Genomic DNA, 17671 nt, shown 5'->3' on the forward strand with positions numbered 1-17671 from the left:
AACAGTCAACTCTCCCAAGAATACATACTCTATCAGTAATGTGTCTTCCTAAAATATATGGCTGGCTATGAAGTAATAAGACAAACTACTGTAACTCACATTCAGATTTCATGAAAGTAATATGGTACATGAAATACTTGTATCTGTTAAGCAAAGTCTATCACTATCTGCATTCTGTGAACAACTAACAATATCAGTAACATAGAAAACCTCTACGCTAATCTTGCCTTCAATTCAGCCATTGTACTTCATTCATAGCAGACGTGAAGATTTCTAAAGCACCAACAGTGAGACGAGGCCCTCACAGGCCTGATTCTCATCTAAACACTATGAACTAGCTATGCCCTCAACTTACTAGTGTGGAAGTAGCTGGATGCAAATGGTAAAGAATCTGATTCAAGATACAGTTTAAAGGCTGCGTTGAGTAATAGTTGAATGTAAACAACAGTAAGATGACATTGTTGACTGCGCCTGTTTTCAGAAGTTTCTGTCTCAGCATAAACCTTCATATTTGCCTTTTCACTCGTCGTCTTTGGATGCTTTCAAGCTTTTCCCGTGTTTACCACTATTAGATTCTAATTCCACTTCAAATGGTCAAAAGACTACATCTTTATTTTTTGAAACACAAATAGTCTATTAAACACTGTATCATAAATGGCAGACACTTGAACAGACATTGAAAATTTTTTTTGTAATCCTGAAAAAAAATCACTTATGAAAATTTAAAGTATTAAAAACTCTCCTTAAATTACCTATACCAAAATATGGGAAAATACATATTTATTACCAACAAAATAGTATTTGCAATAGTTTTAGTCACTTACACTTAGACGTGCCAAAAAATGATAACATGCTCCTCACAGGCTACAGATATGCCCAAGGCTATTGGAAAGCAGCAAGAACCCTCTCTTTGGGGCTGAAGATATAGATCATGGTTAAGAGTACCGACCACTCTTCCAGAGGACCCAGTTTCTCTTCCCAGCACCCATGTAGCAGCTCACAACTGTTTTACTCCACTCCCAGGAGATCTGATGCCCTCTTCTTAGCAAGCACCAGGGACTCATGTGGTGTAAAGACAAACATGCAGGCAAAAATCATCATTCACATATAATAAATCTTACAAACAAAACAAACAAACAAACAAAAAATAAAACACAAGTCCTCTTCCTTTTTTTAAACTGAGAGACCTTCTAACAGAGACTGTCCTTTGGCAAACCAATATAAAGATTTAGTCATTAAAAATATCTGTAATCTTCAGGTTTTAAATATTTTATTTATCAAATCAAGCTTTTACTTGGAACTTTTACAATTTAAATGTAATTTAAAAAATCAACAGTTGCAGAAAATATGACATTATATTATTTTTGACTATTTTTAATATGATACATAATTTATCCTTCCCAGCCCAAAGTTCAATATAAAACAGAACATTAATTTTGCTCACTGAATGCTCATAAACACAAAATGGAATAACTTTTGGCATATGTAAACTAAAATGGAATTGCTGATGTGAGTTTTAAGTATGTTTAACCTTCAATCAGTTTTTACACTGATAAAACCAAACTACATCAAGCACATATTAGTGAAAATATTATATCAGAAAACCAAGTAACAACACAAATGCTTAGTAATATTCTTCACTAATATGCTACCAAGTTTTAAAATTGACTTGTTCATATTGATAAAAATGTTAATATCTTTCTACTCATGTATGAGACTTAGTTTAAGAGGGGAGGGTTCTCAAGTTTTATAAAGAAATATAACTTTTAAAAGAGAAAATGTCTGTGTGAAATGACACAGGCTCATGTTCCATTATCTTTTAATCTAATAAGAATGTAAATTGTCATTGGCATCACAATAGAATACAAACCCAAACTTTAGTTTATTCAGGCTATCAAGTCAAAGATAGTTTTATCAGTACCAGCAGAGATATGGTCCAGTCCATTATTCAAAGACATTTCTATTTTCTTGCAAGATTTAGTTTTCAAAAGAACAGAATGTGTTTGACATTGTTAATTAGCATACTCAAAGAAAAATAAATGGTTTTCTCATTTAATTTTTTTCAAGATGGAAGAATTTAGATGAGATTTTTCTAAAATACTAGGTCTGATCTATCTTGTAAGGAAGTACCTACAAATTCTAAAAACATTATGATTTTAAGCAAATCAATACTTTGCCATCACTCTTTACATAGCACTGCGAAATTTCAAGTACAAATTGTAAAACCTCGTATATGAAATCTTAAGAAAAACCTATTACAAGTAATTATAAAAATTCTTTTAGAAATTTAAGATGTAAAATATATTTGACTTTAAATTAAAAACAAAACAGAACAGAATAGAACAGAACAGAAAAAGAAACTCCAGCATAAAACTTGTACTTTACAATGCCAGTTAGAGTTCTCGTTACCTGATTTCATTCTGTCAGTGTTTGGGCCATATTATGTCTCCTCATTACCTTATGACTTCTCTAAAGCCTGTTGCTATTTTGAAACCCCATGTGTATGTTTTCCCAATTCTTTGAATACCAATAAAGCTATAAGATCAAGTTGCCTAAATTAAAGGCCCATAATATGTTTTCTATGAAAACAAGGTAACCTTTAATACAAAGAAATGAACAGACCTGCCACAAACCACGACCCATTAAGTAGACATTCCCATACCAGTTTTTAAAAATGAAATATTAACACTGGAAAAGTGGGATATCTAATTCTGAGCTGCTTTTAAGCTCTAAAAGTCAGGAAGTTCTGCAATCAATTGTCAGAGTCACCACACTTAGTAAATGCTTTGTGAATGAAATCCCCATTCTGTCATCCCTCTCTGTCTGCAACAGGAAATACCATTTGTTATGACACATGATCTCACTCTATGGCCTACATGGTTCGGCTCTCACTTTGCAGTCCAGATTTGCCTCAAACTCATGGTCTTCCTGCCTCCACTTCCCAAGTGCTGGATTAAATGGGAGCCACCACACACACTGGAGGGGGCAGCAGACACCTGCACACACAATCCAGTGCCCACAGAGGATTAAGGAATCAAGTTCAACCAAACCGAAGACTTAATTTTCACTAGAAAATGTTCGAGTCACAGTGGTCTCCATTTTATCAACCTATTTGTTTTTAAAAGCAGGTTTCCAAAAATAACCAATCTTTCTTTTTCAATAAATCTGATACTTTTTATTCACTTGAGCCACACGTATAAACAGTTAAAAGAAAAACCTCTGAAGTCCCCTCCCTTTCCTTTCACTGAGATGGTTGAGTGAAGGTAATCCTTCGCCGCCGCCTTTGAAAAGCCTTTAAATTCCATCGGTTTGGTTCCAACATATGAGGACCATTGTAGACAAACAATACTGTCATTTTTTCAGAATAAGGAAGATTTTGTAGAAGCTGTAAGGATTGAAATAAATTGCCACATAATTACATTATATACTGAAAAAGACAGTTTCCAGTCTTACATATGTTTAACTACATCATCAACTTGTCAGACTATGACAGCTTCCTGAATAAGCATAATCGAAGCCTGGCCTAATAACTGACCTGGAATATTCTAGTTGGTGGGAATCCTCTGTATTCATAAATCAACAAGGACCATAGGCATATCTTGGAAAAGAATGTTCTTTCATTTTTACACAAAGCACTTCTCCAATAACTTCTATGGCTAAGCACTGTGCTAGACTGGCAGTGTGAAACATGTGGGGGAGGTTTGCTTTCTAAGCCAAGGAGTTTGGTTAAAAAATAGAATAGGGGCAGACCTTATTAGTCCACAGATCTGATGATAAAAGATGATTAAGTACAAAAAAATGTACATTTAGGTGGGACATCCAATGAGATATTTATGAATATTTAGTTGAAAAATGGAAAAAGTATGGTTAGTAATAAACACATCTTTGGGTACATTTATTTGATAACTTACCCACATCACTAGATTTAACAAAAGGATATTTCCTATTACAACAGCTCTAGATTATGGAAAATTCTCTATGACTATAACTATGTAGTTATAAAACCTGATCTGTCAGTACAAGACTGGGTACTTAAGACTCTTTAGGGCTAGGGGAGCGGCAGTGGGAAGTAAGACTGTATGTGATGCAACAGAGAGGGCTACAGTTCTGGGACTTGAATTCCCAGTCATCTTTTAGCAAAAGAGGAGCTTTTCTAGAAGGGGTATTAAAGGCAAGGAGATCTAATTCTAGAACATAATGAAGTGCCTCCTCCGCCACTTGCTCAGATAAAGTTTCTCATTAAGTATGTCATTAGAACGTGTCCCTTCTATGAACATAAAGACTGCTATAATCGTTTTAGCTCCTTTTTGGGGGGTAATCCTGCTTAAATTCACACCTTGGCCCAAATATGCTCCACAATTAGGCCAAAGGGGACATGTGAGCACATGATTTTTGGGAGTTTACCCATTACTCACCTTTGGTGTGATGAAGAAGTACTGGGATGTGTTTTCTTTACAGGCAGTGTTCACAACCATTTCAAACACTCTTCGTTCATTGATTGGGTCCATACCCTAACACCACAATGACAATAATCATTACATGTGTGTCTATTAGAGGATTCAGTATATTGCCCACAAAGGTATTATTATACCTGATTGATTTCATCAACTACTCTGAATGGACATCTATTAAGCTCCTGAAGTGCCATCAAGTACAACATGGTAGAAACACTTCTTTCCCCTCCACTTTGATGGTGAGGAGTTAATTCATGCAGCTGAGTACTACTGCGAAATTTTACTCTAATTCGGATTCCATATTTATCATAGTCTTCCTGTAAAACAAAAAATTGAAAAATAAGTGTTTTCTGATTATTTCAACCAACTATTTGAAAGTATATCAGATACCTCAATCATAAAAATAACAAATTTAGATTAAGCAACTATCTAAAAATTTTAATAGCTGAGTGCCTACGTGTGTGCATACATTCACAAATATAAATTTTATTTTATAAAAAGGGAAGTATTTGGTGTTCTATAAACTTTTGACATCTCTGAGACCACTCTAAGGTTTATTTACTTCTCTTAGCTCTACGTCATTCAGATTCAGATTTATCTTAAAGGTAAGCATTTAACACTAGCTGAAGTTAGCTAGTTAAATGGTCTAGAGAAGTGCCTAAACAAGAGACACACTACAAGAAATAGGCAATTCAGCAGTCATATTTTTAAAGGATAAAAAGCAAATAGGTAAAATTATCTTCAATGGTGTAATTCAATCCAATATATTCAAACAGCACAAGATAAAATGTTATCAATGAATATTTTACATTTTTCATACTAAATCTCTGAAATTGTATGTATTAGGTATTCATAGGAGAGGTTTAAGAACAAAAAAGTGTTTTAGAGTTTGGATGTCATCAGTTAGTTATAAAGGAGGCACGGCAGTTATTTATGGATGAAGTAGCTCAGAATACGGGCAGGTATGGATCATCACCAGTGATTTCCTCCCAACAGTAATTTCAGCCACATTCTTTACAGGTACGGCATCACCTCTAACTAAGAAACAATCCCCGCTGTGGTGCCTCCATATCTGGGAGAAGGCCTTTATGTCAACTCTTATGCTAACTGGCTGAATCTCTCCACCTTTCCGTAGATTCTTACCCTACAGCTACAACTGCTGCTGGCAATACTTTTCCTTGAGACCTTCCTGGAAGCACGCTGCCACCTTTGGTTATGGTTTTGGCTACACGCCTATCAACAATACTCTGTCAACAGCAGGAGATACTTTCTATAAGACAGTGCAGCCAAGATCCTTGCCACCATTTTGCACTCTGCTCTGGCTCTGCTGCTACAAGCAGAGTCCTACATTCTAGTTCCTTACATGTGAGAAAGCAAGAGCTTCCTTTTACAAACTATAAACAGCTTCAAGCATAAATGCAAAAGTATTCAAGTAGGCTTTAAAAATTTTACAAATAGTACTTTTAATCTGCTCGCCTTTCCTTTCAAACCTCCTAAGTAAACAAATGATAGAACTGAGCCAGGCGGTGGTGACACACACCTTTAATTCCAGCACTCGGGAGGCAAAGGCAGGTGGATCTCAGTGAGTTTGAGGCCAGCCTGGTCCACAGAGCTAGTTCCAGGACAGTTAGGGCTGTTATAGAAAAACCCTGTCTTGAAATCAAAACAAAAACAACAAAAAAGACAGATTTGTAGTAATTTGTGTAAAAGTTTTAATTCCCCAGGATTACTTTTAAACCATATTTGTTCCAAAGTTAGTTTATTAAATATGTCACTTTTTGATTACATAGGCTTTGATTTACTGGAGTTTTGTTTTTGACTCCTGTAATTGATCATCCTTTTTTCTCCCTTTCTATCTTCTGTCTCACTCCCATTACTAAGGAGGCTAAAATAGAAAGGAGATAATGGGAAGTTGAGAAGAGGGAAGGTCCAGGGGAACACACTCAAAGACATGAGGAGAGACTTTCTATAGCACTGCATCGAAAACAGAGGCTGTGGAGGAGAAACAGGACAAGACAAAGGAGGAACCATGCAAGAGGATATACAGGACGGGATTTCTGTGACACAGGCCTCACACCTTGCTTACTTGATCACATTTATACCCCACACAGTCAAGCTACTGATAAAGATCTTCTTGTTACTTTGAGCAGGATGATGTTCACAGTAATCAAATTTATCTAAGAGCTAAGGTTCTGCCTGGGATTAGATAAGGTGTTTGATTCTTTGCCACCTGAAAGCAATGTGACCTTCAGTAAAATAATGGTAAATTTCAGCTTGTTTTTTTAAGTAGGATGGATATAAATTCCTGCTTCATAGGATAGTTATAAGAGATTAAACAAGATAAACTTAGAAGTACCTAGCACAAAGGAAGCATATCAGAAATTAAGTACTGTACACACATTTCTTACTTACAGTGAGGCAAGGACTGTGTGGTAAACTAGTACAGAAGGAACTAAGACCTCAAACCTAGGACTTAACAAAATGCTATTTCACACGCATGCTTCACATGAAACAGATACGGCTGTGAGGCAAACTCCTCAAAGGAGCAAATGGTGCTATTTTCCTTTATATTATACATGCAACAGAATGAAAACTTGCACACTTGCTAAATTTTTAAAGATATGAAAATATTCTTAATTAACTTGACTTTCATTCAAAAGAAATTTCACCTTGGAAACATTCTGATACATGCAAAATGAGAATACAAAAATGACTCCAGGGCAGCAAAAACTTTTAAATAAAAATCAAAAGATGGCCTGCCTTTTTTTCTTAATATTCCTTTCCATCCATTCCACTTTCCCAATTATTTTCAAGAAACCAGTCATTTCTGCTTCCTTTCGTCACCTGCTTACCGTGCTGGGAAAGGAACCCAGGGCTCCTGCAGCTGAGCGCACCACCATTTCTCTGCACCCCCAGCCCTCTTCACAAAAGTTTCTTAACAGAAAATTTGTTTTATCCGAAATAGCAATACATAGAGTTGTAGTTCAAGAAATTACCATATTTCCTACTATCTTCTAAATTTGTGATAAAGAATAAACCAAGGAAACTCAGCATGGTAATGGAAGTCTATCGTCTTAATTGGGAGGTACAGGTTTAGAATTCAATGTCATCTTTGGCTACATAGAAAGTTCCAGGCCAGTCTAGTTATAAGAGACCCTGATTCAAAAAATTAGAAAACATCACCCTTACCAAACACACACACACACACACACACACACACACACACACACACACACACACACGCCCCAAACAAAAAAACAAACTCAACCTCACTGACATAAACTACATTTCAGTTGTGTTTGCTAATTTGTTTATGGCTTTTAAGTGGAGCAGTTACCACTGAACCATTAGTTACACTAAAGCATTGAATTCACTCAACACAGCTGAATAATCATTATTTAGATTGTCTAAAACAAAGAAAGAGAGGCATTAACCTCTTAACAAAACATCATTCCCACCCCCAAACTAAACAAACTTCATGTTAGAAATCCAAAGGTGGTCTTTTCCTTCCTTTTCAGTTTTTTCAATAAGCAGAATTTTCATGTACAATTCCAAAGTAAATAAATTTACATGTACCCTTTGTACATAATTAAAATTATTGGTCATAAAATACATCCTTTGTGTCTGGCAATGGTGGCGCATGCCTTTAATCCTAGCACTCTGTGAGTTCAAGTCCAGCCCCGTCTACAGAGCAAGTTTCAGGACTGGCTCCATAGCTACTGAGAAACCCTGTCTCGAAAAATCAAAACCAACCAACCAACCAACCAAACAAACAAACAAACAAGCAAACAAAAATACGCCCCCAATACAGTTACCTCATTTTCTGTATGAAGATCAACTTCACCAGCACACTGCATAGAACTAAAAAAGTTGCTGAACTTCTCATTGATTTTTTCCACTAGCTCCTTTAAGGGGTTCAGCCATCTTTCTTTCACCTATAAATGAAAGACAAAATCACAAACTGAAAGCAGTACTATCCATTCTGATGTACAACTTTACATAAAACAAATTTTTATAACAGAGTCAATCTGGTCATAAAAATACTTTTTCTCTTAGAAGAAAAAGATTTATTGTATAATTAATATGCTCATCCCATTAATGGTAAACATATAAGAAAAAGGATAAAAAATTACCTGTGAAATATTTTCCCTATATTCATCTAGTTCGACTTTCTTCCCCTTTAGTTCTTCAGTTAATTGCTGGATTTCGATTTCTCTTCTTGAGTATTCTTCAACCACCTGACAGAAAAAAAAAAGTTCTGTAAGAAACATCTATCAAAGGATAAATTATATAAAAATTTGCATCAATTAAGCTATTAGCTAAGAATGCCAATTGCACTGCATTGTTTATATGCACTTAATTTATGCTATTGTGCACTGAAAGTGCTACTTTTTTTTAGTCCTTGAAAAAAAATACACACTGCTGTATTTCAAGTTAACTCAACTATTCTTTTTATAAAGAAAGGCACAGAACACTGCGTTCCTTAGGAAGACTCTATTTAAAATTCTAATAGATTCAGAATCTGGCATTTAAGGCATTGTTCCCGCTGTCTAGCTTATTATTACCCAGAGCTCCAGTACAGTGTGGGAGGCAAGTACTGGAGAGGGCTCTCTCTGTGTGTGTGTCTATGTGCGTGCGTGTGCGCACATGCATGCACGCACGTGTGCACTGGGCAAGGTAGAAGTGTGAGAGCTACAAGATGGAAACAGAGAAAGAGGCATACTGTAGGATTCAGTCCTGTGAAGCAGGAAGCTCTTGATCTTTCTTCAGTTAATAATGCATCGATTTCATCTAACGTATTTGGAAGATCTTGAAAAGCCTAAAGGAAAAAAAATTCTATCATTAAAAATGGAATAGTGAAAAGTTTTATTAGAATAGTTACGAGAAAGTAATTTGCTACAAATCTACTGTCTGATTAATAGCATGCTAGCACACAGCAATAATACAAAGGAATCTAAAACAGGGTATTTTGCCTTTAAAAAGTTTACACTTTAAAAGAAAACACAATGTATACATGTTGGATAGTGCCTTAAGGCAATGTATTGATGTTGAGTCTAAAATAAGCAGTACATATTATATAGGCTTTGGAATTTAAAATAATGAAGTGTCAGTTCATGCTACATGAGAATTAAAAGAATTCAAAGGCCTATAATTTATCTCTGGGTCTCAAAGCAATGGCTAGGGAAAAGCAATGCAAAAAGGAGAAAACAATTTGGAAAAAACAATGAGTACTGCATACCATGGGGGGTGAGGAGTTGTGTCCATTTGGAATGGTGGGTACTTGCTGAATTGGTAGAATGGGTCCAGAATATGTGGGGCATTGAAAGAGAGCAAGAAGTTAGAACTTTATACTGTACTTATGAAGACCTAAATAAGCATCCTTAGAATTCAATCACTGAGACAGAATTTCATCAAGACTATCTTCTGAATCTATGCTACAGAGACTCATTAGGATAGACACTTTCCTACAGGGATTGGCATGCAGTACACTGTTTTGCCTAGCACAACCTGCAGAGCCCAAAGTAAAAGGTATGCAATGAATCTGGAGCCCTAAAAAAAAAAAAAAAGTTCTGATGAGTTATACATCCAGTCTCTACAAGAGCCTCCAGGAATTTGTCATGTACATGTGCAACATCTTTGACTTGTCTGTTGAGGTGTGAGCTTATATCCAAAACTTACTTGGTGGCATCTTCACCAGACTCTAACAGGCATACTAACCTTATGATAATGAAACATAATTTCTCCTCATCCACCTTCCCAACCGTTGTAAGCGAATCAACTTCTCATCAGTAAAGAACTTCAGTTTGTTCAGGCAAACATTTGAGTTTTCTCTTACCTCTCTCATATCCATCACTAAAGTAAAAGTTCCCCCTCCTCTCCCTTTGTGCTACTATATCAATCTCTTCCCTGGTCAAAATAATAATGCTCAAAGTGGTTTACTTGTTTCCTTTCTTATGGATCTATTCTTCAGAGAGCAGCTAGGCGTACTCACCTATAAACTGAATTCAATAATACCACTCTTGGATTTAAACCCTCCAGTGGGTTCTATCTCAAAGAGAACAGAGCCCAGGGCTGGAGATACAGATTAGTGGTGTACTTGCCTAATCACTAAAGGGAGAAAACATTTCCAAACTCCTGTATACTCTATAAGGCCATACTAATCTGGCTTGTGCCTTCCTCTCTGCTTGGAATGTAATTTTTGGTTTTTATTTTTTGAAACAGGGTTTCTTTGTGCAGATGTGGTTGCCCTGGAACTCACTATGGAGACAACTCAGAGATCTGTCTGCCTCTGCTATCCAAATTCTAGAGTTAAAGATATGTGCCACCACTGCACGGCTGGAATGCAAATTCTATCTACCTATCTATCTACCTACCCATCCACCATCCATCCATCCATCCATCCATCCTGAGCTAGGTTTCTCTTTGTAGCAGTCCTGGCTGTCCTGGAACTCCCTTTGTAGAACAGGCTGGCCTTGAACTCATAGAGATAGGTCACTTGCCTCTGCCTCTCCAGTACTGATTGGGATTAACGGTATATGCTACCACACCAATTTGAGGAATGTAATTTTTAATCCCACCAAGATTTCTTCTATTCTAACACGTACCAAATACATTTGCACCTTAGTGGCTTCGTAAGAACTGTTTTCTCTGCTTGGTATTCTTGCTTTACAGCCCTACCTGACCTGACTTCTTTTCTTCATCTAGCAGGTATCTCAAATAGTATCATCTCAAAGGAACCACTGTTAAGCATCTACCCATCCTTGCTACTTTATCCATCACCTTTATTTGGTTTATTCTATCTTCCAGACCAGAACTCAAGTTTCAGTGAGGAAAGAAGCAAGTCTGTCTTACTTAATATTTGGTCATAGCAGCCAATCAATATATTTTAATAAATATATCATTTTTTAATTTTATCTCTTTAAAATAGATAATGTGAGGAGGCAGGGTTGAGACAGAGTTTAGTTCTATATGTAGCCCAAGTAGACCTTGAATTTGGGACATTCCTGCTGCCACCTCACAAGTGCTGGTATTACAGACAACTGCCACCATGCCCAGCACACAAAAACTATAACTTAAGAGTACAGTTATCACACTGATTTTATTAAAATGAAACATATTTTTGATGTGTTCTATAATTACCTTTAGAAACAAACTTTTCAATTATCTTTAAAAAACAAACTTGTCAGTTTTATAAATTTTTGTTGAATTCTTCCTCCTCTGTACCTATCAAACCCACACTTGCTTTCTGTGTCTGAGAGCATAAAACAAAGCCTTCCAGGATCTGACAACTACAGTCTTAGTCTTTTTCTATGCTTAGTGGACATTTCATCATCTATGAAGGTTGATACATTTAAGATTTTAAAAAGTACACAAATACTATTTAAAATGCATTTGTAACTATTTTGGTATTAGTTCGAGTAGGTACACAGAAAAGGTTTCAATGTCAGATAAAACCTAGGAACAGGGACAGAATAAATGGTGGAGTGTGAACTAAAAGGCAGCATTGCTTGGTTGGACTCTGACATATCAGCATAAAATCAAAACCAAGTATCAGCCCTGAAGATTCAATATCTGATGTGCCCTAATCAAACACCAGGACATCTAGGAAAACACTTTGATTTTGGCTTTGTCTTTCTAACTATCACCTTATTTACTGTTTGTCAAGTATAAATTACTGGTTTCCATGAATATTTCACACTGCCAACTACCTCTCAAAATAGTCAAGGGTGAAAGGATCTCCTTTAATAGTAAAAATGAAAGTTATGTTGTAATGTTAGGAAAATTCCCATATTTTAAGAATTTTAATAATAAAAGACTGGTGACTAAATCCAAGGAAGTAAGTTAAGCAAAGTTACTTTATGTATATGATAGTCAGTGAAGAATGGGGGAAAGCGTATTTTAAAATAACACTTCTTGTTTTTCATGGCCTGATACTATGCCTAGAGTAGGATATCTTAAAAATACCGTTACGGCAACTGCAGCATTATATATTTTTATACTTACTGTCTGAAATTCTTGGGGAACGGCTTGGTCTGCACTCAGGTTACATACTTGCCTAGCTCTCTTCATAAGTTCCTTGCATTTCTGTAACAATCTCTGTCTATTTTCATCCAATTCAATGAATTGTTGCTGTTAACAAAAATAAATATTTCAAATGTTACTACTAAATCAGAAGCTTGTTGTATAAACAACCTTGCATCCAATAAATTGCTGAATTCTGATTATGATAACCACATTAACTGAACCATGACTTTTTTTAATCATAAAGGTACATTAACCTTTTATTATAAAGGTCAAATTTTAAATTAAACTTTAAAATATCATACATAGACACATAAGAAAACACAGCATTTGAAATGTAAACTTTTAAATCACTTTCAAGTATATTTTATCTATCATTTATTCATGGCCTTATTAATTTCCTCACCAAATAATTAGCAAGATCTGAGAGAGGCCCACATCACAATCTGTATTAAGTACTGCAAGGTGAATATGGACAGAGACCCACAGAACCAACACCACAACAGAAACAGGTACTATCCATTGAGTAATTGTGTGTCAGGCCCTTACATAGGTGCTTCTCATCTAACTTTTCTTTCTTTTCCCTGCGTTTTCATTTTTCTTTTTCCATTTTGGGGAGGTGGGGCTACTGAAGTCCCATTTAGATCAGGCTGGCTTCAAACTTTGCCAAGACTGGTCTTGAATTCCTAAACCTCCTGTTTTCCAAGCAAGGGGATTGTAGTTACATAGCCCCATGCCTAGACACTGTATCTTTTATTTTCCACAATACTATAAAGGAGGTGAAGAGATGGCTTACAACTTCCTGTAACTCCAGCTCTAGGGATCCTCTAGACTTCATGTGCACATACCCCAACTCCTACATACATATATGAAGAAACATAAAATTATCAGTTGTAGCATTTGGGAGAGCAGGCCTTGCCCCTCGCCTGGGCCGCACAATAAAGCCAACCCTATTGGCGGAGGTGTGGGTGAGCCAGCCCTAAATCTGTTGAGTGTGGGAGAGCTGTCCCTATTACTTGTCTGTCGTGTAGCTGTGTGGGCATGGAGGAGACATCCCACAAGTCACCCCTTGCCCCTCACTGCCTGTGCCAGACAAGGAAGGTGACCCTCCCCCTTACCAGCAGCAGCACTGAGGAAAGAGGGCTCTGCACCTTGCATGGGCAACACAATAGAGCTGGCCCTGAAGGTGTAGGTGTGGGAGAGCCAACCCTAAGGATGTGAAAGCAGGAGAACAGGCTCCATCCCTTAGCAGGGTGTGACCTAGCAAGGGCAACACTGGACAGCTCACCAAAGAGGCAAAGATGGGAAAGTGTAGTAGTATTTCATTTGTATTTTAATAAACAAAGCTTGCTTGAAGATCAGAGAGCAAAATAGCCCCTCTGGTCAACCTTACAGACCAGGCAGTGGTGACACACACCTTTACTCCCAGTAGCAACACTAGTTTGCTATAGAAACCGGGCAGTAGTTGTACATGCCTTTAATCCCAGCCATAGAGAGGAATAAAAGATGGGAAGAGACAGCTCTCAGACACAGTCTCATTCTCAGGATTCCTGGAGGCAGGATCACCATTTTGGACTGAGGTAGAGGTAGGAGCCAGTGGCTGACTGTTTTAATTTTCTGACCTTCAGGTTGAACCCCAATATCTGTCTATGGGTTTTTATTAGATGTGGTACAAAAGAGTTTGTGGACTGACCAACCCTGCAACTACCCAGGCCCAGAATCAGGGTTATGAGTTGGCCCACTGTAACATCCACCTAATCGATGATCTGCTGTAGCATGTCAAGGGGCGGGTCCGGCAGACCCAAAGCTGCAACAACAGGATACCCAAAAGTTCTAGTGAGGGTTAGTGTCAATAATACAGCAGAAACTAGAGGCCTCAAACCAGACAATGGCTCTTTGCAATGAACAGTTGAATACAGAGATATATGGACGGAGGAGTTTGCTGCGTGGCTCACTGCATTGCTTACAGCTTCCATGACAAGATTTTTCTTTTTCTCTTAAATTTTATTTTATTGGGGGGAGGGAGGTGCAGGAGCAGAGGGCAGATAGGAATGGGTGGGGAATGAATGGGGTCGAGATGTGTGATGTGAAAGACACAGAGAATAAACAGAAAGAAGGTTGGAAAAAAGGTATTAAAATAGAAGGGAAATTATACAAAAAAAAAATCACTCTAATGGTATTAATAGTTTTTAGATTAAAAATCAAACTTAAGTTAAAAAAAGATAATGAATTGCCCTGAGCATCACTACATGATTACCACAATCAACCTTTTGTTTACTCCCATAATATCTCAGTGTTATTATAATAGAAATTATAACAGATCTAGTTCTATTTTGTTAGTTTAGTTATTTTTCTTATGTATTTTCTAGGTACATTAAAACTCCTTATAAACAACAAAAATAAAAATAAAAAAGTAGCACTATCGAAAAGAAAGATAAAGTCATTTTTTTTTAAAAAGACTTAAAAACTATAGGCAAGAGTCAATTTGGGAGCAGAAGAGGTGGCTCTCTCTAAGGAAGAACACTCAAATTGGTTCTCCAGTGCCAAATAGTCAGCCCAAAAAACATACATACAATATGTGATTCAATAGGTTATATTTGGAAATATATATGTACATAAAAATACATATATACATGCAGTAACAAGCGATGAAAATGAGAGGCCATGAATCTGAAGGAGAGTGGGGAAAAGTATATAGGAGCGTGTAGAGGGAGGAAGGGGAAGGGGGCAATATTGTAATTATAATATAATCTCAAAAACAAACAAGCAAACAAAATAAATAATTTTAAAAACCAAGAGGGGAAAAAAGGAACCTGCTACTCTGGAGTCAAGGTTTCAAATAGTCTTGGCTCACCTCAAACTTACTATTTAGCCAAGGCTAGTGTTGAACTCCTCATTTTTCTGCTTCCACCTCACAAATGAGGACAGTATACAAACAGGAAATGAAATGTGGAAAGGTCAGAATGGCTCAACTGTGCCAACTGCACAGTCTAATGGTGGAAAACAAGGCGTACAAGAGCCAGACTTTCAAGTTTCATGTGTGACGAGGAGGGTACCTAATCTTTGTAATGCTACTTCTAGGCCAAGTATTATTAGAACCACCGTTCCACAGATTAGCCAATATTAATTACAATCCTAAGAAATATGTTATCTTTTAGATGTGGTTAGGAGGCACTGAGAACGTGCCTAAGGCTACAGAACTAGGAATGAGGTTTCTAATAGAGAAAACATATTTATCTCAGTTTGTACTAAATTCCAAACTAGCCAAATTCTAATATATAGATATATTAAAAGTAGGGGTTGTGCCCTAGTCATATCAATTCTACTGCGTTCATAGTCTCGGAGGGGCCTGGAGAGCTCTAGCATTAAAAGGTCTTTGGGGTTTGACAACAAACAAGCAAAAGAGATGCTACTACAAAAAGTAAAAGGTTATACACAGGACTGCACTGAAATAAAGCAAGCCTTTATCTAACTACTTACTACCATAGTTCCCTTGAATAAATTCCTTCAGCTGAGAGAAATAAAAAAAATATTACAGATTCCCAGTTGCCCTACTTTACTCTCTAGGGGGTCACTGTACTTAAGTAATGTAAAACAAGGGACGGCTGGGTAGAATTCAACATTCCTAATGACTTCTATTCCTGTTCCTCTGGACTTTGCTAAAATGAAATATTAGGATACTGTAGGAATGAAATATTACTGAGGTGACTACTTGAAGCTCTACACTGAGAAGGGCCAAAACCTCATTTAATAGTTTCCTTCTGTTGGGTGACATCTGCCTAACAATATTTTTATCTGAGAAAAGCCTTTCTATACATATTTGTTTGGGACTCTACCTCGTGACAAAGCCTCTATTTTCTTTTCATTTTTACAACATGCTTTCACTGTCACTATTTTGAACTTAGACACTTGACAAGGAAGCACATAGTTAAGCATATATGCACACAAATATATAAAGTATATATGCAAATGTGTTTTACAATACATTCTGGATATTCAAGGAAGCTGTTAACTTAGAATGCATTTAATACAGAGATTATAAACATGAAAGTCAAGCTGAATTAGAATGATTTCTTTTTTTTTTTTTTTGTCTTCTGGGGAAAGACACTACACAAAAAACTTATCTCCAATTTTAAGTTTTGGGCTTTTTTTTCCCCCTAAAGCTAATTTAAAATCTGAGCATCCCATTGTTTCCCCAAATCATGGAAATCGTGTGGCTAGCATTCTGTAGGTCCAGTCCCTTAATGTGCTGCAGCAGGTCACAGATGGGAGAGATGTTAGGGCGGGCCAACCCAAGGCCCAGGGTATAGGTTTCGGTGGTAGCTCAGCCGCTGGGACAGTCCCCACTCAGGGGCAGAGCCAGCTCTCCCACAACTATGCTGAAGCCATTTCTTTTGAGTGGTGGTTGGGGGTGGAGGTTCTCCCACAAGGAGCTGAGCCAGCCATGTCAGGGCCAATGAAGGGCAGGACCTGATCAACATGACCCTCAGATTTCAATATGCATGGTTCCCATGTGTTGGAAGCTCCACACTGAGGGCCATCTGTCAGGGCTCCATGTTGGAGCAACATCTGTCGGGTTCCAGCCTGGACAGGTTTGTACATTTCAGGGTAGGGGTGTGTGGATAAGAAATGTTAGGCAGAAAAAACAGAGATACAAAAGAAACATACAGAGACATAGAATAAAGTCAGGAGGGCAACCCAGTGAATACTGAATCTGTCCATGTTTATTTCTCATGATCTTTAAATATCTGAATCCAAAAATGTGAAAGAAGGTAAGACTTCTTTACCATGATACAAACAAGAAACAAACAACGTAATTACCATCTTAATATACAAAACACCAAGTAACCATACTGTAGTTCCTGTTAGTGGCCATACCTTAGGTCAAACCTCTTGTCAGTAACCTTGAAGGAGCAAGAATAGGCCTGAACTTTCTGACCTTTAGTCAAGGTGGACCAGATCCACTTCTGTGGGGTCTTAGGTGGCTGACCAGACCCTGCACAGTCCTCAGAGAAATTTCAGTAAGGGTCTAGTGATGGTTATGCCAGGGGTCAGAGGCTTTGAACCAGACCAATAACTCATTGCAATAAACAGCTGCAGATGGACCTGATTGAACAAAGGGGTATACTGTGTGACACACCAGTTCCTAAAGCCTCTGAGTTGTTGGAGTGGGGGTGTCTAGGAGATGCTTAAAA

General features: G+C 37.2%; 1 protein-coding gene across 2 annotated transcripts in view; it reads right to left on the reverse strand.

Moving 5' to 3' along the window:
• Positions 1-1253: 1253 nt before the first annotated feature.
• Positions 1254-17671, reverse strand: part of Smc5 (structural maintenance of chromosomes 5) — a 74468-nt gene continuing 58050 nt past the window's right edge. Inside the window, exons 18-25 of one of the 2 annotated variants that reach the window (XM_038343153.1) lie at positions 12459-12584; positions 9694-9738; positions 9178-9273; positions 8588-8692; positions 8270-8389; positions 4592-4771; positions 4416-4511; positions 1254-3385 (exon numbers count right to left, since the gene is read on the reverse strand). In XM_038343153.1, the coding sequence (XP_038199081.1) occupies positions 3242-3385; positions 4416-4511; positions 4592-4771; positions 8270-8389; positions 8588-8692; positions 9178-9273; positions 9694-9738; positions 12459-12584 (912 nt within the window). In that variant the 3' untranslated portion in view covers positions 1254-3241. The remainder of the gene's footprint in view (positions 3386-4415; positions 4512-4591; positions 4772-8269; positions 8390-8587; positions 8693-9177; positions 9274-9693; positions 9739-12458; positions 12585-17671) is intronic. The other variant, XM_038343161.1, reaches the window with a different exon arrangement.

The sequence above is a fragment of the Arvicola amphibius genome, chromosome 1 (assembly GCF_903992535.2).
Source record: "Arvicola amphibius chromosome 1, mArvAmp1.2, whole genome shotgun sequence".
NCBI lineage: Eukaryota > Metazoa > Chordata > Mammalia > Rodentia > Cricetidae > Arvicola > Arvicola amphibius.